The sequence below is a fragment of the Podarcis bocagei genome (genome assembly GCF_964188305.1).
Source record: "Podarcis bocagei genome assembly, chromosome: 4".
NCBI lineage: Eukaryota > Metazoa > Chordata > Lepidosauria > Squamata > Lacertidae > Podarcis > Podarcis bocagei.
The window spans coordinates 25,455,119-25,478,456 of record NC_138128.1 but is presented as its reverse complement, the minus strand read 5'-3'; the positions used below and the strand labels follow the sequence as shown (position 1 = coordinate 25,478,456).

At 44.9% G+C, this 23,338-nt stretch overlaps 1 protein-coding gene across 2 annotated transcripts in view; it reads left to right on the top strand.

Annotated features, from left to right (window-relative positions):
• Positions 1-23,338, top strand: part of MED12L (mediator complex subunit 12L) — a 187,874-nt gene that overhangs the window by 5,494 nt on the left and 159,042 nt on the right. For both annotated transcript variants that reach the window (XM_081190734.1, XM_081190735.1), the window contains exons 2-8: positions 8,818-8,922; positions 10,632-10,823; positions 11,157-11,316; positions 14,263-14,432; positions 15,204-15,314; positions 17,170-17,439; positions 21,846-21,995. In XM_081190734.1, the coding sequence (XP_081046860.1) occupies positions 8,818-8,922; positions 10,632-10,823; positions 11,157-11,316; positions 14,263-14,432; positions 15,204-15,314; positions 17,170-17,439; positions 21,846-21,995 (1,158 nt within the window). The remainder of the gene's footprint in view (positions 1-8,817; positions 8,923-10,631; positions 10,824-11,156; positions 11,317-14,262; positions 14,433-15,203; positions 15,315-17,169; positions 17,440-21,845; positions 21,996-23,338) is intronic.

Sequence of the window (23,338 nt, the reverse complement as noted above, 5' to 3'; positions counted from 1 at the left end):
TCTGCTGAGAAAGCTGCTGCTCCAACACATGAAGTCATCCCCCGCAGGGTTCACTGTGGAGCTGCCCCCGGATCTTAGAATATCTCTGCTCAGTATTTTCCCATGTGATGGAATAAATCAGTACAAAGTCAAGATTTGCAACTATAAAATAACCACTTCCTTAGAAAACTGGCTGCAGTTCCAAACCTCTTACCAATGAGTAAGTCCCTTTGAATTCAGTAGCGCTTACTGTGAGTAAATACACCTGAGACTGGGCTACATATGTGGAATACTGAATTCAGACTTGCTCTAGTTGTCTGCCAATACTTCTGTGCTAAATTAAATAGGTTGTTTAATGTGAAACCCTGTAGGAGGGAGGAAAAACTCCCCAGCACCTCTATCTCTATAAACTGACATGGTTCAGGCTATGCCACGTCAGTCCTCTTCCATGCAACAGTGCTTCGAGGAAGTGTTGCTATCCAGATGCTTTGCTGTGCTATGTCACTCAAGACATCACTGAAGCAACTCAGAAAGGAGTGAAAAACCATTTTTTAAGCCTCTTGTAAATTGTGAGCTAGGAAAAGACACCAGTGTGGATTCAGATGCTAGGCTAAGTGGGAGCCCTGGCTAGTCCTAAGAACAGCCCACATCACCACTGGTGCCATGGTTAGAGGAAGGGAGTCTGCAATATTGCAGCCCACTCCCAGTTACTTAACAGTAGCTAAGCAGTTGGTAGTGTTTCATTTCTATGAAGACATAGTGGTGGGCATATACATGCACTTTAGGAGAAGTACTTTGGAGCATTAACCCAGTCAACAAGGTAGGTCCTCAAAATAATGGGAATACAGAACATCCAAATACTGAAGCAGTAGAGTGTCATGGCTGGGACTATGTTACCACTCAGAAGACAATGTCTTCTTCTTAGTAAAATACTGGAAAATTTAGTCTGGTAATGAGTCTCACTCACCTCACAGAGTGTTTGTTGTGGGGGAGGAAGGGAAAGGAGATTGTTAGCCACTTTGAGACTCCTTAGGGTAGTGATAAAGCGGGATATCAAATCCAAACTCTTTTAATTATCCTTTAAAATCATTCTGTTCAAAACTTAAAAGAGTGAATTGCTTCCTAAGTTTCAAATATCTGACTTAAATGTGGAATGTCCTGTTTGGCTGATGTAAATTGGCAATGGGTGTTGTTATTAGGTGACAGCTTTATATTGAGGAAGAGGTCCTTGATTGTATATGGATTGTGGTTGAGTCAGAAAGTTGGTAGAGAAAAGTTTCTTCTCCCTCTCTCATAACATAAGAACTCATGGACATCCAATGACGCTGGACATTGGAGGATTGCAAACAGCTGAAAGAAAAAGTATTTCTTTGTTTAGTGAGTAGTTAAGCTATGGAACTCGCTTACACAGGGGACAGTGATGGCCATCAACCTAGGTGGTTTTAAAAGAGGATTAGATAAATTCATGGAGGACAAGTGTGGTGTAGTGGTTAAGAGTGGTGGACTCGTAATCTGGTGAACCGGGTTCGCGTCCCCACTCCTCCACATGCAGCTGCTGGGTGACCTTGGGCTAGTCACACTTCTCTGAAGTCTCTCAGCCCCGCTCACCTCACAGTGTTGGTTGTGGGGGAGGAAGGGAATGTTAGCCGCTTTGAGACTCCTTCGGGTAGTGATAAAGCGGGATATCAAATCCAAACTCTCAAGTTAACCCTGATGGCTATGTTCTGCCTACGCAATGGGAGGCAGCAATGCCTCTGAATACCGGTTGCTGGAAACCACAGGACAGGAAGGTGCTTTGGTGCTCAAATACTGTTTGCAGGTTCCCCACCAACATCTGGTTAGCCACCGTGAGAACAGGATGCTGGAGAAGGTGGGGCCATTGGTCTGATCCAGCAGGCTCTTCTTACATTCTTTTGTTCTTAGTGTTGGAATACAATACAACAAATTCTTGCTAGAGTTTGTTGCACGGCTTGAATCCTCAGTGTGCCCCTCCAATCAGTCAACTTTTGTTGCCTGTTGAATTTTTCTCTTAAGTTGGGGATGCTCCCTATAAGATATTCCCAGGGCCTGCTTGAGAGGATAAGCGTTTCCTACAATTGATTTTAGGACATTTAAAAATACACTGGAGGGATTTTAGCTTGGAGCTATAGATGACTACACCAGTTATCTTTCATCTTCCCTGCTGGATATGGTATTGCTGTACTGTATCTTTTCCTGAGTACCAGTGTGGCCTTGTCAGTCTCTTTTCACCTCTCTACAGATTCAGGAATACCTGTTATAATTTCTTTGATGGATCGCATTGTCTCCAATTGCCTCCCAAAGGACACAATGTCATGGTCGCTGATGGCATACAGTGCTGGCTAAATTGTTCTGCCATATAGAAGTAAATTTCCCAGAGGCTGGGAATCGGATATAAATCCCCTTCAAATAGGCTGTAGCAAAGATCCTAAAAATTACACATCAGTTAGTATATTGGATGTCTGTTCTTAAAATCTATAACTGCTTTCTTCTTGAGCAGGAAAATTGGGCAGAGCAAAACCAGGTTGTGGAGAATCTGTTCACAGAAGGTCCCTCGTTCAGTCCCCAGCTTAGGACTGGGACTCCCCCAGGACAGACACTGGACAGACACTGCAACTTAGGGTAGATAGTAATGAGCTAAATGGAACTATGGGCTGACTCAGTATAAGGAAGCTTCTTATGTTGACATAGAAGAATCATCAACATTTCGAAAATGGCCTTGGCCAGTGTTCTCTGCTGTACCATTTGATATCAAAATATGTTAAAACTAGAAAACAGATGCCTCATCAACCTTTCACTAGTGCAGTGTTTCCCAACCGGTGTTCCGCGGCACACTAGTGTGCCGCCGGACGTTGCCTAGTGTGCCGTGGGAGGGAGGCGGGCGAGTCGGGCTAATCCTCCGGCCCCGCTCCCCCGGGGAACGTGCCCCGTCATCCGCTTCTGCCTTGCTCCCTGTGACAGGAATTCCCCAAACTGCATCAGCATCTGCCGCTTGCCCAGCAGCCCCGGCGCTGCCTTGCGCCCGGCGCCCCCGCCATCCTCGGCGCAGGGAGCGAGGGGCGCGCAGGCAGGCGCTGCCCGGCAGAGCGACGGCTCCTTCTGAGCGGCTGGCAGTGTCTGGGCATGACTGGCTTCCCGCCTGGTCCCGCGGCGGCTGCAGACGCGGCCGAAGCAGCGCAGGGAAGGAGACGCCCGGCCGCCCAGCCCAGCCCCGCACGCTCCCACTCTCTCTCGGCGGCCGGGGAGCGGGGCCAAAGCGGGCCCCCACCTGAGTGGCGGCTGCGTGAGCCAATAGGCGAGCTGGGGCAGAGGGGGAGGCGGGGCTCCGGAGAACAAAGGAGGGAGGGGGCACCCGGGAGAAGGGGGCGGGGCGGGAGGAGCGGGGAGCGCGGCGCTGCGCCTGGGACGCCCCAGTTCCGCCGGGTTAGAAGCCGGCGGCCTACCTCTGCTGGCCGTGGAAGGCAGCCGGGTCTGGATCGCGCCCCGAGAGTGGCGGGGTCCGCGCACAGCCTGCCCTCCAGGCTGGGAAGTGGCTCCTAGGCTCCGCCTGAAGCCACGCAGAGCCCGCAAGGCGCCCTCGGCGCAACTTGGCCGGGGCAAAAGGCGAAGCTCTGGAGGGAAAGGCGGCCGGATTCCCCTCCTCGGCGGGTCCGGTGGTCTCCCGCCTCCTCTGAGGAAGGGTCTCTTCTTCAGCTTTTCTGATCCTTCGTGGCCCCGTTGGGAGAAGCCGAAATAAATAATGACCGTGCCATTAAAGTTCTCTCTTTTATAAAAGGGATCCTAATAGAATCGTAGAGTTGGAAGGGATCCCCAGGGCTATCCAGTACTGTACAACCCCTGCAGTGCAGGAATCTCAGCCATAGCATCCATGGCAGACAGACATCCCACCTCTGCTTAAAAACCTCCAAGAAGGGAAAAACCTCCCGAGGGAGACCATTCCCCTGTTGAACAGCCCTTACCAGCAGAAAGTTCTTTCCCATGTTTAGTCAAAATCTTTATTGTAACGTGAATCCACTGGTTCGAGTCCTACCTTCTCTACCTTCTATGCTGTTACTATTTTTTTATTTTTTTTTACATAAGTAAAAAGTGACCTTTCCCCATCTGGCATGGTGGTGTGCCTCGAGATTTTTTCCATGAAACAAGTGTGCCTTTGCCCAAAAAAGGTTGGGAAACACTGCCCTAGTGGATAGAGATTTGCCCTAGTGGAACAAAATTTGCCACATTTGCTAACGTTAATATTTGACCTTTGAATTTGGGGAAAAAACAAATGCTGTTTTGAGTTAGGGTAAGTTAATGCTTTTAATTTGACAAATGGAAACTCCATATTCACAGAGGTTAAGACAGGGATGTTTGCTGGCACCCCTTTATTTCTATTCGTATATAGAGAGCGTTTCTGAAGAACCACAAAGCCTTATTTATTTTCCACCCTGTCTTCTGATTCAGAAGATTAGGATTCCTGGCTATGCAGGGAGCCTTCATGGGCACATATGGCTCCTGGCTGCAGAAGTTTTCTGGCAACGTGTGCAATGTCTGGAGGGTCTCACAGATCTGGGCGGAAGCATCCATCTTCGGGTTATAGTGCCTAAAGAGGGCTTAGCTCTCAAGTTTAAAATAGGAAACATCATTTGCTCAGAGATTTTTTCATGTTATTATTCAGGCCTGGCAAACTGTTTTTCTTCTCTTTAATATGTGAAAATGTCAAATTAGTTATAGTATGGCAGCACCTAAACTTTGGAACTCCCTGCCTGTTGACATCAGGCAAGCGCTACCTTGTACTCTGCTACAGACAAAGGCATGACCCAAAATGGTTGTGTATGGGGATATCCCCCTTCCCTTGTGGATCTGGCCTTTGGGTGCATTTTTTAAAAATCATGTATTTTATCCTAATTTGCAGCAGGAGGATTCATATCCAAAACCACAAAGTCGCGGTTTCACCAGCATCCTTTCGAATGAAATCCATGTCATGTTTTGTCTTTTGCACATCTTATATCTCACCCATGCACATTCAGGTCCACTTTAAGAGGCGAAACTTATTATTTTCAATTCCAAAATGATTTGTCTTTCAAACCAAGATAAGTATGTTACTTACGACAGCATTATTTGCACCAGGGACTTGCACCCAGAAAATAAGGCAAGCACAACTGCTTGACCATATCTAGGCCATAATTTGATACAAGATTGAACTAGATTTGTGCCTTTATCTAGCATGTGGCAATATTCTGTAATGTTTGGCATTTTAAATGATCTTTTTGTTTTCATGAGAGATGCTTTGTGATTACCAGTGGTTTTAAGCAAATAAACCGAGATGGTACAAAGTGGCTTTTGTATTGACCTGGCATGACAGCACTATGTAGTCTAAAAAGCTGGCTTGTGTGGCGCTGGTTTAGGAGTCATTGGAGTCCTGTGGCTGGATCTATAGGGAAAGACAAATGCTTATTTAAATTGTCCATAAAAGAATACAGCCCTTAGACTGGAAAAGGTTCCCCACCCTGATAAAGATTATAGAGTTGAAAATATTCTGTAGCAAGTGAAGAAATACTTCTTTTGTCCCAGGTTCCTTATTTGGTTTAATAATGTAATGGAAGTATTTTTCAAGGAGTTGTTAATACAGAATATTACCCAGCAGTAAAAATGCAAAAGGAGCAGGTTTTGAGTCTGACGAAATCAAACAAATCCCTTTTGCATTGTGTCTCAGTGTTTGAAACTCCCATTGTCCTAGGCGCATTTTGCGACAGGGAATTCCATTAGCGCAAGTAGCTTCTGAGCTCTGGGCACAGCACTGCGCTTAAGGTTTCAGAGTGGAAGGAGAGGAGGACCTTTTTCTGCCTCCCCACTTCCAGCTACTCTCTGAAGACTGGAGAAGAGACCCTCTTAAGAATATTAGGGGGGTGGGCAGGGGAAGGACTAGACCATGTGAAAAGCGAACATCATATTTTAGCTGCAGTTCATTCATTTTCAACTTTGTATTCCTGTTATAAAAACGTGTGCCTAGACATTCCGTTGTTGTGCCCATAACCTAGGTTTAAGGTGCCATTTAGCTCCAGCTTTCATATCTCAGTTTCTAACACTGGTCTCAATAACGTAATTAATTATATGAGGGCATGCCCAACAACTTGGTTCATCTTCTGAGACCCTTGTCCAGCTCCCCCAACCATCAGAAATGTGGAATGTGGATCCTGGGATCGTTGTTTAGTCATTTAGTCGTGTCCGACTCTTCGTGACCCCATGGACCAGAGCACGCCAGGCACTCCTGTCTTCCACTGCTCCCGCAGTTTGGTCAGACTCATGTTTGTAACTTCGAGAACACTGTCCAACCATCTCATCCTCTGTCGTCCCCTTCTCCTTGTGCCCTCAATCATTCCCAACATCAGGGTCTTTTCCAGGGAGTCTTCTCTTCTCATGAGGTGGCCAAAGTATTGGAGCCTCAGCTTCAGGATCTGTCCTTCCAGTGAGCACTCAGGGCTAATTTCCTTAAGAATGGATGCATTTGATCTTCTTGCAGTCCATGGGACTCTCAAGGGATCATTAGCAGACTCCAAAAGAAAGGAACCACATTTTCTTCCCTAGGGAAGAAATCCGTACCTTGGGATTAGTTTTATGTGTCCGTTGCCTTTTTACTCTTCTTTTCCTTAAGATACTGTTTGTTTTTATCATTGCATATTTATCATTGTGTATTTATCATTGTGTATCATTGTCGTAAGCTGCTTTGAGTTTCTCCATCCCTGTTTTAGATAAAATGTGGTTCCCAGGTTGACACTTTGGGTAAAATTTGTTTCCCAAAGCTGGGAAACATTAATGGTTCTCTCAATAGACTAAATAAGCATTCATCAGCGTGTGCAGTTTAAAAGAAGTGTAGTCATATAAAGTTGCAATGTTGTGAGCACTTCAATTTGAAAGTGGCAAGATTGTTACGCAGTCCATTTAGATTTCCAAACAAATTATAAAGTCACAACAAGCATCTATCTTTACTATTACTTGTTCTATATCTTTACTATTACTAGCTATACTGTGTTTAAAAACCCAATAGTACGCAGGTGCTGAAGTGCTGTCATAAAGCACGCACACACACAAATCTACAACGTGATTAGGCTTTAGCGGCCCCAGTTGACACTTTGAAAAGCTAACCTGATAACCTGGCAAAACCCAGTGTAGTATGCCACATGCAGTGCATTGCTTTGAAAGCGACAATTCCATTCAGTCGCCCTGTGTGTCTTCAGTAGGAGAGTGCTTGGAAGTCAAGTCAAATGACAGCGTGCTCAACTTTATACTTCATTTAACTGAGCTTGACATTATCTAAACTCCTTGCCTGTCAGTTTCCATGGTAGGGTGCTTGTTAGAATCTGAGTCATGCTGTAGGAATTGGGATGGGGGTGAAAGGAAGCTTAAACCATTTGAAATAAACTTAATGGGAGCGTTTCCCCACTGATGCAGGCTTCACAGTTACACCTCAATATTCCAAAGATTCTTGCTAGGTTGCCCATGGGTCACAGATATCTCTTTATCTGTGATATCTCCAGTACATTGCAGGCTGATACTATCCTCTGCTGTGCTGTCACTCACTCCCCCCCCCCCCGTCTTTTTGGAGAGAGAGTTGATGTTATGGTGGCTGTCTGTCACACTTGTATTTGGCTGGGTCACATTCAGGTGGGACCAAGTTGTTCTTACTGCTTAAGCACTGCACTGCAGTTGTGCAAATACAAGCGTGTAATTTTATACACCCCTATCATATCCCCCCCCCTTACCATTTTTGCAAACTAAAAATCTCCCAAGGTTGCAACCTTTCCTCATCGGTGAGCTGCTCTAGCCCCTTGATCATTTTTTGGTTGCCATTTTGTGAATATTTTCCCATCTCTTCAGAATCCTTGCCCTGGTTTGGCAACCAGAAGTCTGTACAGTTTTCGAAGTGCACTAATAATAATAATAATAATAATAATAATAATAATAATAATAATAATTTATTACGGTCCAAGACCAGTTCAAGAAGCACAACTGAGACTGTTTTCACAAGAGTGAAATAGACATTTAAAACAATATACAACAACAGTTTATGGATTAAAATTAAAATAGTTGCATGCACACAAAAAGACCTAAGGTTAAACTAACATGCAGTTTGACACCCAGGAGGCTGGCTATGGCAGTTATCCTAGCGATCTACTAGTTGAAAGATTCTCTAGGTTTAGGTCAGAGTCTTTGCAAGTGCTGCATGTCAACAATGTATGGTTCAGGTGGCAGCTATGTGTAGTGGTCTAGGGGCCTGGGATAAGATGAATTTTAAATGTTACAGCAGCCATGTGTATACAGGGGGCATCGTAGCTAATCCAACACTTAGTGATGTTGTTGTGCCTTTGTGTTTGTGTGTGAGGTAGAGAAAGAGGGACTAGCATCTTGTACCTAATTTAGGAAACAGCCGTTAAGCCTCTTCCACTTCCAACCCCGAAAGCCTTTAAGGTATCCAAAATCTATTGGCTGACATACATAGACGTGTGTAAGATGGTGGCAGAACATTAAAAAGTCAGTGTTTGTCTCTGTGTATCCTGGAAAATGCTATCCTTTGATGATGAAAGTGAATGTGTAGGAGATTAAGCCTTGATAACATTCGGCCTGGTAAGCAACTTCCTGCAGATAAAAGACTAGTGTTATCCCAAAATACACTGATGTGAAAGACTGGCATATAGAGGGAACACATTACTGTTTCAGCACGACATTTTGTGGTATATAAAATGCATGAGGAATTTTAATTTCTTCAAAAAGGCATTGAGCAAAGTAATTAAAACTTCAACCTACAGCTTGAATAACTTAACAAAAACTCTCTCTTTGTAGGATGAACTTACAGCTGTGAATGTAAAGCAAGGTTTCAGTAACCAGCCAGCCTTCTCTGGAGATGAGCATGGCTCTGCTAGGAATATTGTCATTAACCCTTCAAAGGTAAGGTTGGGATTGAGGTTTGTTGCAAAAGTACTTTCCTTTATGACAATGTAGTAATTTCATCTGTTTTCCTTCACAGTCACTCCTATGATCACATTCAGACATAAGGCAAAAAAATTTGTTTTGCATTGCCAGGCATTTGAATGTGTACATTATTGCTCTTGGGAATGGCTTCAGTGTGTAGATTTATTTCTGGTGATCATGCCATGGTTGTGTGAGAAGATATTTGTAGATTAGGGTATGCTTTTGTTCATGTGTTTACTGGATTGGACAATAAATCTTAGGCATTTTATGTGATTTTTGCATTTATTATGTGCTGATGGCAAATATATACATTGTTAATAGTCTTGAGATGTCTTCTTATAAGGTGATTCATAAATTGAATTAATATTAGTAGTATTAATGTGTGGTGTAGTGGTTAAGAGTGGTAGTCTCGTAATCTGGGGAACCAGGTTTGCATCTCCGCTCCTCCACATGCAGCTGCTGGGTGACCTTGGGCTAGTTGCACTTCTCTGAAGTCTCTCAGCCCCACTCACCTCACAGAGTGTTTGTTGTGGGGGAGGAAGGGGAAGGAGAATGTTAGCCGCTTTGAGACTCCTTCGGGTAGTGATAAAGTGGGATGTCAAATCCAAACTCTTCTTCTTCTCCTTCTTCTTAATCAGGTAGTTGTGGGTATTCATTATTTCAGTAGACAGATGTTCTGTGTAACTTGTAAGTTTACAGATTTGTAAGTAAATATGTGCTATTCCAGCAAAAGAAACTACCTTTTCTCTTGATTTTGTATCTCTTAATTCTTTGGGGTTAACACAGTGGTAACTGCAAAGTTGGGGTTTCTGGGTATGTTGATGGGACTTTGTGCAGCTCACCCTATGTGCTAATTACGACTCCGATTTAGCAGTGAATTTAAATATGTAAAGCATTCAAATGAAGCCAGATGTCATATGCTTCAAGTTAAGCAGTCACGTTAAATGTGTACATATTTAACGTACATATTTAAGTCTTTTGCTGGACAGGAGCCTAACCTGGAGATAACGTACCCACAGAGGGACACTGATGCTCAAGTGTGTCTCTAATATGTTTCAAAAGTTGGACAATACTTTCATTAGGGCTAGCCAAAATCACACAATGCTGAGTAAGCTTTCAAGTTCCCCAGAATTCTCCACTAGTTTGGAATATCTAGTGGCTAGAGACCAATAACTCCTGAAAAGTCCCTTCTTCAGCTGGTAGAGAATCCTGTCCCTCTCTTTGTAGATCTGGCTTCTGAATGGCTAAAGGTGGTATTCTGCAAAATGCAGAAAAATCAAAGGAAGTCACATTGGCACAGCTGCGAGAAAATAATAGCCCTAATAAAGATACTGCCAAACTGTGAATTTTGGATGTTGCTTATGATTCAACAGGACTTTCTTCCTTTTTATGTATCTGCTACGTATTGGGGTCTACCTTGATAGATGCTTCATACATTCTTAGTTAATAGCTTTTTGTTTTATAGGCACAGAGCATTTACCTTTAAAAGATAATGGGCTATCACTTTAGCCCTTTGCAGTATGAAAACTGACTTGCAGCACCAGGGAATTTAGAATACACTCTTACTAAGCTGATAGCTTAAACAACATTGATTCTAGATCTCCTCAGATGGGGATATTGTATGTGGCAGTGTTTAATAGATACTTAACTGTGTATGTTTCTTTTATTCCCTCCCTCTCTATCAGATTGGAGCTTATTTTAGCAGCATATTAGAAGAGAAGTTAAAACTTAATACTTTCCAGGATACAGGAAAGAAGAAACCGCAAGTAAATGCCAAAGACAATTACTGGCTAGTTACTGCTCGTTCCCAGAGTGCAATTCACAATTGGTTTGCAGATTTAGCAGGAAACAAACCACTGACTATACTGGCAAAAAAGGTACATATTAGTATTTTGAGGGCTTCATAAATTTGAGACAGGGGAGGCAATTAAATTAAAAGTGACTTAAGACTGTGCCAACCATATTGGGAACAGGTCATATTGTATAGATTTTGAAAAAAAGTGGTTGGGAGAATTGGGAATTCCTTCTGTTTTTCTTTACTCTGTTAGGAGTTGCTCAGTGGCTGCAGTGCAAATGTACCCACTGAGCTCTCACAACACTGTCATGAATACAGGAGGTCCATCTTTTAGTGTGAAGTTTTCTAACTTTTCATCTAACTTTGCCTCAATTACACTGCTAACTCTTACTTTTTTAACCTCTTGTCAACCCAGGTCCCAATTCTCAGTAAAAAGGAAGATGTTTTTGCTTACTTAGCAAAATATTCTGTGCCGTTGCTGCGAGCAGCATGGCTGATCAAGATGACATGCGCATACTATTCTGCCGTTTGTGAAGCTAAAATCAAAAAACGCCAGGCTGCTGATCCAAATCTTGGTAAATATATGAATTCATTGGCAATTGTAATGGATTTGTACCATAAATTGTTGTGGCGTGTTCTTGTGGTGAGCCTGGTGCTATCAATGCGTGTTCCATAGATGTATTTCAGTTATTTTAGTCAAATTCTACGGTTGGTATTCAGTGAACCTTTCACACTAGTGCAAAGTTTAGTGCTAGCACAGGGAGATTCCCCCTTTCTCCTCCCCCCACTTTATCCTGTACCCATATCTGGTGTTGCATTGGGGGAGAACACATTTGTGTTATATATTGGTGTTGTGTGTGTTCTATTGTGCAAGGAAAAATCCTGCTGCTGATGAAACCGTCACCTCCTTAGCACTATGTTGAATGCAGCTCTATAGCTATGTCTTTGCAGTTTAGAAACAATTCTGTTGCATTTTTTAAAACGTATACATGCAAACTTCCATTTTTGCCAACAAAAAGGTGTTAAACACTCACTACAGCAGCAGCATTAAAGAAGAATATAAACTTTTTGGGTGGCCTGTGCAAGATATATGTGAATATATATCTGTTGTAATATATGTGAATTTGTTTTCCTACACCCCATTACATATCAGCTGAAAAACTGCTGTATGCATTCTTCGCAATGGGTGATATGGCTGCCTGCTGCTTTAACTACATCTTTTATTAATATTTTTTATTGATTTTTTAAAAAAGAAAAATGAGAAAGGTAGATTGACATTGCAAAATGCTCTTCACAATTTATTTACATTTAAACAATATGGGTCCCTGACTCTGAAATTCATTACCAGCTGATCTCTGTAAAGTTGCCACACTTCAGGTCTGCAGAAAGGCCTTGAAGACCCATCCATTCTCAGGGGCATGTTCATTAGTGATGTCTTATGCTATTCTTAAGATTGAGGGAGTTGGGAAACCTGAATTTTTCTTCTTGGGTTGCATGTGTACGTTTGCTGGTTTTATTAACATGGAAGGTTTTTATTTGAACTTTCATATTGCATTTTGGTTTAGTGTTGTCAGACATTATTTGTTGTGTGTGATGTTGCATGTGTGTGTATGTATATCTATATATTTTTATAATACTTCTGTGTGGCGATATCTAAGCGGGGCATCCTATTTGTGCCACAGCCATTCTGCGAATGGGAGCCTCATTCTTAGGGTAGCGTAAAAGCCAAAATAAATGTACGTCTTCTGCTTGTGGAAGATGTTGCACAATTCTTAGGGTACCTGTTGTTGTCGCTGTTGTGGTTGTGATTGTTGTTATTATTATCCTCAGTGACAGCTATGCTTGTGTGCTTCCACTTATGCTACTGTTTGCTTAGCTATGTCAGCTACCTAACTTCTTGCATTAATATTATTTTGGATGCCATCCAACATAATATTCACAAGAATGATAGTAGCTGTTACTTTGCTGGAGACTTCATGGCAGTAACCTAAATACATTCATGTACACTGGGCATTCATTTCTTTAAACTTTTTGTACTTGAAGTTCAAGAGAGTTATGTTGTTAATTTTCAATTATTGTCTAACAGTACAGTGTGTTGTGTATTAAGATGCACATGATGGGAGCTTCAGGTGACCTTTAACCACAGAATGAGGTGCATTTTCAGAGCTTCATGGAGGAATAGTAAAGTTGGACTATAGTATTGGGAGATGACAGTTCTCTTTGGGCTCACATTACTGTGGCTTGGTCCAGTTCTTCTGATAATGCCCTTCCCTTTTCTTATGCTCCAATTATAATGGAACCAGCAGAGACTCTGAAAGAGAAAACTCAGTTGGCTGGTTCTTCTAATGCTCTCCCATTGTACAAGCTGAACTGGAGATTGTCGTATAGAAGTTATATTCCTATTAAAGGATGGAGATTGTACTTCTTTGAAAAGGGGGGAAGAGGTTATCCCAACTCTTTTTATGTTGATAACCTTTGCCAAAAATAATCCTTCGAGGTACAAGGAGCGTAATGTGTGTGTGTACTGATTCAGACCACTGACATGAGAAATGAAAAGTTTGTGTGTTAACTAACCTCCAACAGTTGATGTGATAAATTAACTTTGCTTTCCCATTTGTATCTTTTGGAGGCAATGAAACACAGAGCAGGGCCTCAAAAGGTAGATCAATTTCCCCCAACTTCCAAATGTTTTGGACTACAACTCCCATCAGCTTCAGCAAGAACCCATAATCCTCCAGGTGTCACTGAACAACAACCCCCACCAGTACATGGCCATTGGCCATCCCTGCAAGGGCTGATGGGCCTTGTAGTTAAGCAGCATCTTGAAGACCAACGTTCCCTACTCCTAACATGAACACTAATGCTTATAGGCTGTACTGTATAGTGTTGGCAAATTCAACAGCTCTGATAATACAATGTGAGGAAAATCCTTTAAAACTTGAGGTAACACCTCTTGTGTATCTGTTTTATTTCCCACCAGAGATAGCCGTTCACAGCCATATAATTGCACTGCTTGTAAATATTGCTTTTTGTCTCTTGTGCATTTCTCTCTCTCTCTCTCTCTCATTAATACAAAATAGAAACTGTCACAATCTTAACAATTTTTCATATCTGTTGTGCAGCAGTTTACTACACAGGCCTGAATTAGTAAACCTTCCGAGCTCAGTCATAAATATTTCACAAGAACAGAAATCTCTGTGAGGTGGTGAAACTCGCAGAACACAGTTAGGTCCACCAATAACAGTTGTAATCTGCAAAGAAGCAGGATTTGTAAGAACATAATGCAGAGCATGCAATCATTTAGCAAAAATGCTTTGAAGATACTGCAGAGGACAGAATGCCATGCTAGGAGCCATTTGAACAGGCTCTGTGTTAAAGACCTGCTGTTTATTGTCTTGAAAATGTACTTTGATAGTCTAGCTAATTATCATGTTAATTGTTCATGTTGTGTATCTCCTCATGTTGTCAGCTGATGTGGGGGGAAGGAATCGTGAGAACTCATCTAATTTCTGTCTTCATAGAATGGACTCAGATTTCAACCAGATACCTCCGAGAACAGCTGGCAAAGATTGCAGAATTTTATCACATGACCTCAAGCCAAGGCAGCAGCTCTGCAGCTGTGTCCCCTGAGGTGGAACAAGCCCTGAAGCAGTGGGAATATAATGAAAAGCTAGCTTTCTATATGTTCCAGGTAACCTTTTCCAATAATGTGCTAAGATGTCGTTCTCCGGGGCAAAATAACAACGCAGCTGATTTGTTTTAAATCGCCTCTGCTCCGTGTCCACTGTACCATCAAACAACAACAATATGATTTCTTATCTGCTGGATAGAAGGGGACAACAATGAAAGCTAGGAATGCTGAATGAGGAAACCTGAAATCTAGGGAGCAGAAAAACTTGTAGACTTATCCAAGAATCTTGTCTGAGTTTGTCTTCCTTTCTCTCTCCCAAAAAGAGATACAGAAGGGAAGACCTTGTTTAGGAATGTTCAGGAGACAGTCTCTGTATTTCAGTCTCAGTCTTTGCCACAGAAATCAAGTATATTTAGGCTGTTCAGTCCCTTGTAGAATCTTTTCAGATACTTGAATGACTGGCTTATGTATCAGCCTCTTTTTTTAAAAAAATGATTGTTTCAAATCATTCTATTGTTTGTCTAAAATGGTTTGAATGATTGGGATGCTACTTTAATGTTGTTGGGTTGCGTTTTTTTTAGTTTTAATTGGTAACTTGAGTAATGGAACACTGGGACATAGTACCAATTGCACTCTTTACTCTATCTATCTATCATCTATCTATCTATCTATCATCTATCTATCTATCTATCTATCTATCTATCTATCTATCATCTATCTATCTATCTATCTATCTATCATCTATCTATCTACCTATCATCTATCTATCTATCTATCTATCTATCTATCTATCTATCTATCTATCTGTGATCTTTCTAAACTTCATTGCAGGAAGGACTGTTCGAAAGACACGAATATTTAACATGGATATTGGATGTCTTGGAAAAAATAAGGCCTGCTGATGATGAACTTCTAAAACTCCTACTACCACTAATATTGCAGGTACAGAGCATCATACAATTTTGCCACAGGTCAAAAACCAGCTTCCAGACATGGAGTAGTAGAGCACTAAAGGTATGATTGGTTCACATATCCAAGGAGCACGCAGCGAGAAGGGAGAGATTTTCTCAGGCCTTCCTGCATGATCACAGCAGGCAGCTGGCTTAGGACATGGGAGCGTTGACATCCTCGTCAATGAACCTCTCCACCCCAGACATCAATAGTTTTGGTTAATTTAGTTGAATAATTCTGATTGGCAATTCCTATAGTTGCTGTATTGTAATAACCGTAACCTGTTACCTATATTTATTGTCTCGAGTCTTTTTGGGTGTGTTGGCAATATAATTTTGCCATAGTTCAAAAACCAGCTTCTAGACACAGAGTAATAGAACATTAGGGACCTAGGTGGCGCTGTGGGTTAAACCACAGAGCCTAGGACTTGCCGATGAGAAGGTCGGCGGTTCGAATCCCTGCGACAGGGTGAGCTCCCGTTGCTTGGTCCCTTCTCCTGCCAACCTAGCAGTTCGAAAGCATGTCAAAGTGCAAGTAGATAAATAGGTACCGCTCCGGCGGGAAGGTAAACGGCGTTTCCGTGCGCTGCTCTGGTTCGCCAGAAGCGGCTTAGTCATGCTGGCCACATGACCCGGAAGCTGTATGCCGGCTCCCTCGTCCAATAAAGCGAGATGAGCGCCGCAACTCCAGGGTCGGCCACGACTGGACCTAATGGTCAGGGGTCTCTTTACCTTTACTTTGTAGAACATTAAGGGTGAGATCCAATGGTAGCAGCCCACTTGCAGTGCAGGACTTCCAGTTTCTCTTTTCCAGCCTTCCCTGGCGCTCCCAAAATTTGTTCCAGAAGGTGCATGCAGAGAAAATTGGGTTCATTCACTCAGTTGTGTGAGTGAACATCCATGTTGGATATCACCATATACTTCAGCAGTGTTAGAAACAGAGATGTGAATGTTAGGAGCTAAATGGCACCTCAAACCTAGGTTATGGACACAACAACCGAATGTCTAGGCATTTTTCACATGATCTAGTCCTTCCCTTGCTCACCCCACTAATATTCTTAAGAGGGTCTCTTCTCCAGCCTTCAGAGAGTAGCTGGAAGTAGGGAGGAAGAAAAAGGTCCTCCTTTCCTTCCATTCTGCAGTTTTAATCTGAAACCTTAGGCGCAGTACTGCACCCAGAGCTCAGAAACTGATGGAATTCCCTGTTGCAAAATGCACTTAGAACAATGGGAGTTTCGAACACTGTACTTCAGCTAAGCATTTTGTGAGTTGGTCGTGTTCTACAGTGTTCATAATAGGAGTTATTGCAATGGGGGCATATTGTGGTACATGTTTGGGTCTAATGCACTATTGATTAATCCGTTGAGTTACATCCGTACCGGCATATGTGGGCTACGTGTTTAAAAATAAAATACAAGGTCTTTATTAGTATGATTAATGTAAGTAGGTTTAAGATGTGGCTATGAAACTCGCACTGCATAAAACAAATCTCAGATTGTTTGTTCCTTTGATTTGATTATGTTCATATTTGTAAGGCCCTAGGTTCAGTCCCCAGCATCAGGGTCACATGTAGCAGAGAACCATTCTCTGCCTAAGAAGCTGGAGAGCTGCTGCCAGTCAGAGTAGACTAGCCTTCCCCAGCCTGACGCCCTGCTGCCATGCTAGCTGGTGCTGATGGGAGTTGTAGTCCTAAGCATCTGGAGGGCATTGGGTTGCAGAAGGCTGGAGTAGACAGTCCTAACCTGGACTGACCACTCGCCTGCATTGGTACAAAACGGTTTTTGAAATGTTGGTTGGAATTTTATGGTTTAGGATGAATGACTTTTATTTCTAAAAATGTTTTTCAGTATTCTGAAGAGTTCGTTCAGTCGGCCTACCTGTCACGCCGACTTGCTTTCTTCTGTGCCAGACGCCTCTCTTTGTTAATAAGTGACAGTCCTAACCTCATAGCTGCCCACTCACCTCATATGATGATTGGACCAAATAACCCACCTCTAGCGGTTCCAAGCCCTACTACAGCCGGGCCTGTGGTCAACCCTGCACAGCTAGTATGTTCGGATTTCCTTTCTTGCCCACAACATCGTCCACTGGTTTATGGACTCAGTTGTATGCTGCAGGTGAGGGATTCTTCTTCTTCTTCTAATGCTCTGTTTGTACACCAGGGAACTGCTGGGTTTCAAAAGAAGAAGCATTTGGTACCAGTTGTTTTAAAATTTTAGTAATATTGCTCTCTGTGTTTTTTTTTTTTAACTTAAATGTTTCAGCTATGCTAGAAGAGATTAAAATTCATACCTGATGCTGATGGCAATCATTGGGAGAATAGATCTGAATCAGATGCACAATCTTCCCGAAGAGGTCTTGGTTCAGTTCTCTCCCAGGCATGCAGAGTTCTCTAAGAACAGCCACGATGGCTAGAATTCAAAAAAAATATATTAAATTTTCTTCTTTGTACTATGAGATCAGTACTGCTCTTGATGGTGAAGTGTGCTAATTTTGACTGTCACTTTCTTTCATAGGACAGGGTGGGGTTCTTTTTGTATTATATGGGTAAATTGTTTGGGTGTCTGTGGTTTTAAATTTTGTATATGTTTTTTTTGTGAGTGGCCTTGAGTAAAAAAAAAAAAAGTACCTATGAAATATATACCGTATTTACTCAAGTCTAATGCACCATCGAATCTAATGCGTACCTTAATTTTCACAATGTAATTTGGCCCCCAAAGGTGTGCATTAGATTCAAGTAAATATGGTACATAATATCAGCGTGTCCTTCCAGTGTGTGTTCTCTTAGTTGGCCAAGAGCAATAGGCCATCAATCATATATATATATATATATATATATATATATATATATATATATATACACACACACACACACACACACATACACACACACACACACACACACACACACACACTTTCAGGGAGAAAGCCCCGCTGAATTCGGCTTAATTTCTAGTCGATTTGTGTATGGCTGTTCTGTTAGACTGACTGTCTTACCTATATGACACACTTCCAATCTTCAAAGAAGCGCTGATATTTTTATAATAAATAAAATTTATTTATAAATAACAATGCTTCTCCTTGTGCTTATATTATAAATAATTCTTTCTTTGAACTCCAAGGTATGTATTAACCAGCAAGTAGTTTTAATTTTTTTTTGTTTTGGACTTCAACTCCATTCCAGTCCTATAGGCAGGAAGTCTGAGAAAATGGTTTTAGGGTTCTGTGTTTTAACAACATACAGTGGTACCCCGCAAGACGAATGCCTCGCAAGACGGAAAACCCGCAAGACGAAAGGGTTTTCTGTTTTGGAGGCGCTTCGCAAGACGAATTTCCCTATGGGCTTGCATCGCAAGACGAAAGCCCATAGGGAAATGCTGGCGGTCGGGAGCAAAGACTTTCGCCCACAGCCGGCCTTCAGAAGAGGACCTCTTCTGAAGGCCGGCGGGGGGCAAAAGTCTTTGCTCCCCCCCCGCCTGCCTTCCCCCCACCTGCCCCGGGCGATCTTAAAATGCTGGCGGGCGGGAGCGAAGCGTTCGCTGCCGACCCCCAGCATTTTAAAATCTCCAAGGGACAGCAGAGAAGTCTCTGTCCCGGGGAGGTTTTAAAATGCTGGGGGTCGGGAAGGGGGGAGGTGGGGCGGGAACAGCTGCCCCAGCCGCCCCACTTCGGAACGATGTTCCGAAGGGGGGAGGTGGGGCGGGAACAGCTGCCCCAGCCGCCCCACTTCGGAACGATGTTCCGAAGGGGGGAGGTGGGGCGGGAACAGCTGCCCCAGCCGCCCCACTTCGGAACGATGTTCCGAAGGGGGGAGGTGGGGCGGGAACAGCTGCCCCATCCGCCCCACTTCGGAACGCTGTTCCGAAGGGGGGAGGGGGGGCGGGAACATCTGCCCCATCCGCCCCACTTCGGAACGATGTTCCGAAGGGGGGCGGGGGGGCGGGAACATCTGCCCCATCCGCCCCACTTCGGAACGATGTTCCGAAGTGGGGAGGTGGGGCGGGAACAGCTGCCCCATCCGCCCCACTTCGGAACGATGTTCCGAAGGGGGGAGGGGGGGCGGGAACAGCTGCCCCATCCGCCCCTCTTCGGAACGATGTTCCGAAGGGGGGAGGGGGGCGGGAACAGCTGCCCCATCCGCCCCACTTCGGAACGATGTTCCGAAGGGGGGAGGTGGGGCGGGAACAGCTGCCCCAGCCGCCCCACTTCGGAACGATGTTCCGAAGGGGGGAGGGGGGGCGGGAACAGCTGCCCCAGCCGCCCCGCTTCGGAACGATGTTCCGAAGGGGGGAGGTGGGGCGGGAACAGCTGCCCCAGCCGCCCCACTTCGGAACGATGTTCCGAAGGGGGGAGGTGGGGCGGGAACAGCTGCCCCAGCCGCCCCACTTCGGAACGATGTTCCGAAGTGGGGAGGTGGGGCGGGAACAGCTGCCCCAGCCGCCCCACTTCGGAACGATGTTCCGAAGGGGGGAGGTGGGGCGGGAACAGCTGCCCCATCCGCCCCACTTCGGAACGCTGTTCCGAAGGGGGGAGGGGGGGCGGGAACATCTGCCCCATCCGCCCCACTTCGGAACGATGTTCCGAAGGGGGGCGGGGGGGGGCGGGAACATCTGCCCCATCCGCCCCACTTCGGAACGATGTTCCGAAGGGGGGAGGTGGGGCGGGAACAGCTGCCCCATCCGCCCCACTTCCGAACGCTGTTCCGAAGTGGGGAGGTGGGGCGGGAACAGCTGCCCCAGCCGCCCCACTTCGGAATGATGTTCCGAAGGGGGGAGGGGGGCGGGAACAGCTGCCCCAGCTGCCGGGCTTCGTAGCGCTGCTGCGAAGCCAGGCGGGGGTGGGTGGGTGGGAACACCTTCTGAAGGCGGGCAGGGGGCGAAAGTCTTTGCTCCCCCCTGCCTGCCCTCCCAGGGGCTTTTAAATCGCCCCGGACAGCGGAGAAGTCCTCCGCTGTTCGGGGCGATTTTAAAATGCCGCCCGCCAGCATTTTAAGATCCCCCGGACAGCGGAGAAGTCCTCCGCTGTCCCAGGGTTTTTTAAAATGCTGGGGGTGGGAAGAAAAGCCCTTGTCCCCCCCCCCCAGCCTTCAGAAGAGGTCCGGGGACAGACTGTCCCCGGACCTGGCCTGAAGGTGGTTTCCCTAGGAACGCATTAATTGATTTTCAATGCATTCCTATGGGAAACCGTGCATCGCAAGACGAAAAACCCGCAAGACGAAGAGAATTGCGGAACGAATTAATTTCGTCTTGCGAGGCACCACTGTACCGTATTTTTCGCTCTATAGGACGCACTTTTCCCCCTCCAAAAATGAAGGGGAAATCTGGGTGCGTCCTATGGGGCGAATGCAGGCTTTCGCTGAAGCTTGGAGAGCGAGAGGGGTCGTTGCGCACCGACCCCTCTCGCTCTCCAGGCTTCAGGAAGACATCCGCAGCCTAGGCAGCCCTGCGGGAGGTCCGGCAGGACTGTCTAGGCTGCGGATAGTAGCCTGATTCCCGCAGCGCCGGGTGCGCTGAAAGCAGAGCGCCTGGCGCTTAGGGAACACATCCGCAGCCTAGGCAACCCTGCGGGAGTTCCCGCAGGGCTGTCTAGGCTGCGGATAGCAGCCTGCCGCCCGGCGCGAGGGGCGCCCTGAAGCAGAGCGTCCCTCGCACCGGGCAGACATCCGCAGCGTGGGGAGCCCTGCAGGAGTTCCCCGCAGGGCTCCCCACGGTGCGTATAGCAGCCTGCCGCCCGGCGCGCGGGGCACCCTGAAGCAGAGCGCCCCGGGCAGACATCCGCAGCGTGGGGAGCCCTGCAGGAGTTCCCCGCAGGGCTCCCCATGGTGCGTATAGCAGCCTGCTGCCCGGCGCGCAGGGCACCCTGAAGCAGAGCGCCCCATGCGCCGGGCAGACATCGGCCAGCCCCACAAGCTCGGGGAACAGCAGGGAGGCGCAGCGCCGCCATCCCGCTGTTCCTCGACCTGGTTCGGTTTCCCCGACCTGGTTTTTTTGGGGGGGAAATAAAGGAATCCCCCCTTTATTTCCCCCCCAAAAAACTAGGTCCGTCCTATGGGACGGAGCGTCCTTTGGGACGAAAAATACGGTAGCTGTCTTCCAAATTGCAATAGCTTCAGGATGCATTTTGATGGATTTGGATTGTTTGGATTTCAGTCTGTTAATTTTTTAGAAAGAAGCTTTGAATCCTCTGTAAACTGAGCCCCAAAATAGCACACATATACTCAGCGGGGTTCTCTCCCCCCCCCCCCCCGTCTCTAGGCATGTACTAGTGTGTCTTCTCTCTGATCAGATTGAGATTGGCATGAAAGAGATACAAATGTAAATTGAGCCGATCCATATTAAAATGCAACTTCTAATTAAATATGTTAAAGGACATTTTAATTGGATTTTTTTAAAAAGTAAACAATTTCTGATACTACTTTCATTGCAGTTTTGTACTGGTATTTTTTGGCCATCTACTTGCATGATCTGAATTGAATTGAATTATCTTATTAAATGAAATTATTTCTATATTCTTCCCGCTGCAGACAATAACTCTCTGTTGCCCAAGTGCCTTGGTGTGGAATTATTCCACAAATGAAAGTAAAAACATCAATCCTGGTTCACCTTTGGATTTACTTCAAGTTGCTCCATCTAGTTTACCTATGCCTGGAGGAAATTCTGCATTTAATCAGCAGGTATATTCATTTAAAAATGTACACAATGCATGTAATGTGCTGAGAAATTATGTATCCTAGGCTAGAGTCATTTAGATGACTGTGTTTATAAAGTGTGTTCATGTGAGAGATTTTCCTCATTTCTCCTTTGGAGGGAGCTATCTTTACGTACGAGTGTGTATCACTGTGATTCCTTAGCAGAATAGGAGGGGAAAAAGCAAGAATAGAGTTTTGTCGTTGGATTCGACTTTCTGAGAATCTATTAGCCATTATTTATTGTTTTATTCATCCCCCCCCCCAGCCCTAGCTCCTAATAATCATAATAAAAAATAATATCATTAAAACTTTCTAAAAGCTCTGTAAGACAGAGTTGTTCTGCCTGGCCTTTGGCTTAGAATCAATTTGATTCCCCCCCTCTCTTTCTTTTTTTCCTTTTTCCTCCTGTGAAGAGACTGCATTTTAATGTTTTAATGTTGTATTTTAATCTTGTTTATTAAGTTGTATTTCAATCAACCTGTTTTTATCATTGGTTCTTAGCTGCCCTGAGCCCAGTCTTGGGTAGGGAGGGCAGGGTATAAATAAAATTTATTATTATTATTAAAAACAGTTCAAAAACATTTTTTCATCCAATGATTTCAGAATTGCCAGGAAAAGTATCTTTCACTATCAAATGCCTGGGTAAATGGGATTGTTTTATCAGTTCCTCCTGAAAGTCATGGATGTGGGACACAGATGCACCTTGTCAGGAAAGACGTTCAGCAAACAGGGAACTGCCTTTGAGAAAGCCCTGGCAGATTTGATGAAGTGAACATGACCAATGTTGTTTTTAGGATTGAAGCTGTTGAGCCTTTTAAAGGATTTTACCCCAGGAAATAAACTGCCACAGGGGCCGGATTAAACTGACCAGCGGGCCAGATTACGCCCCCAAAACAGACTTTGGACATGCCTGGTTTATGCCAACTGGGCAGTCCCTAATGATGGCATCACTACCTGGCCTAGGAGGGCAAGGCCCTGACTGACTCCAGCTACAAAAGCTGAGGCAGCTGAACAGACGCTTTGGCTGGAGTACTGTTGGGTTTTTGTTTTGTTATTATTGTAAGTAAAGGTAAAGGGACCCCTGGCCATTAGGTCCAGTCGTGACTGACTCTGGGCTTGCGTGCTCATCTCGCTTTATTGGCCAAGGGAGCCGGCGTACAGCTTCCGGGTCATGTGGCCAGCATGACTAAGCCGCTTCTGGTGAACCAGAGCAGCGCACGGAAACGCCGTTTACCTTCCCGCCGGAGCAGTACCTATTTATCTACATGCACTTTGACGTGATTTCGAACTGCTAGGTTGGCAGGAGCAGGGACCGAGCAACAGGAGCT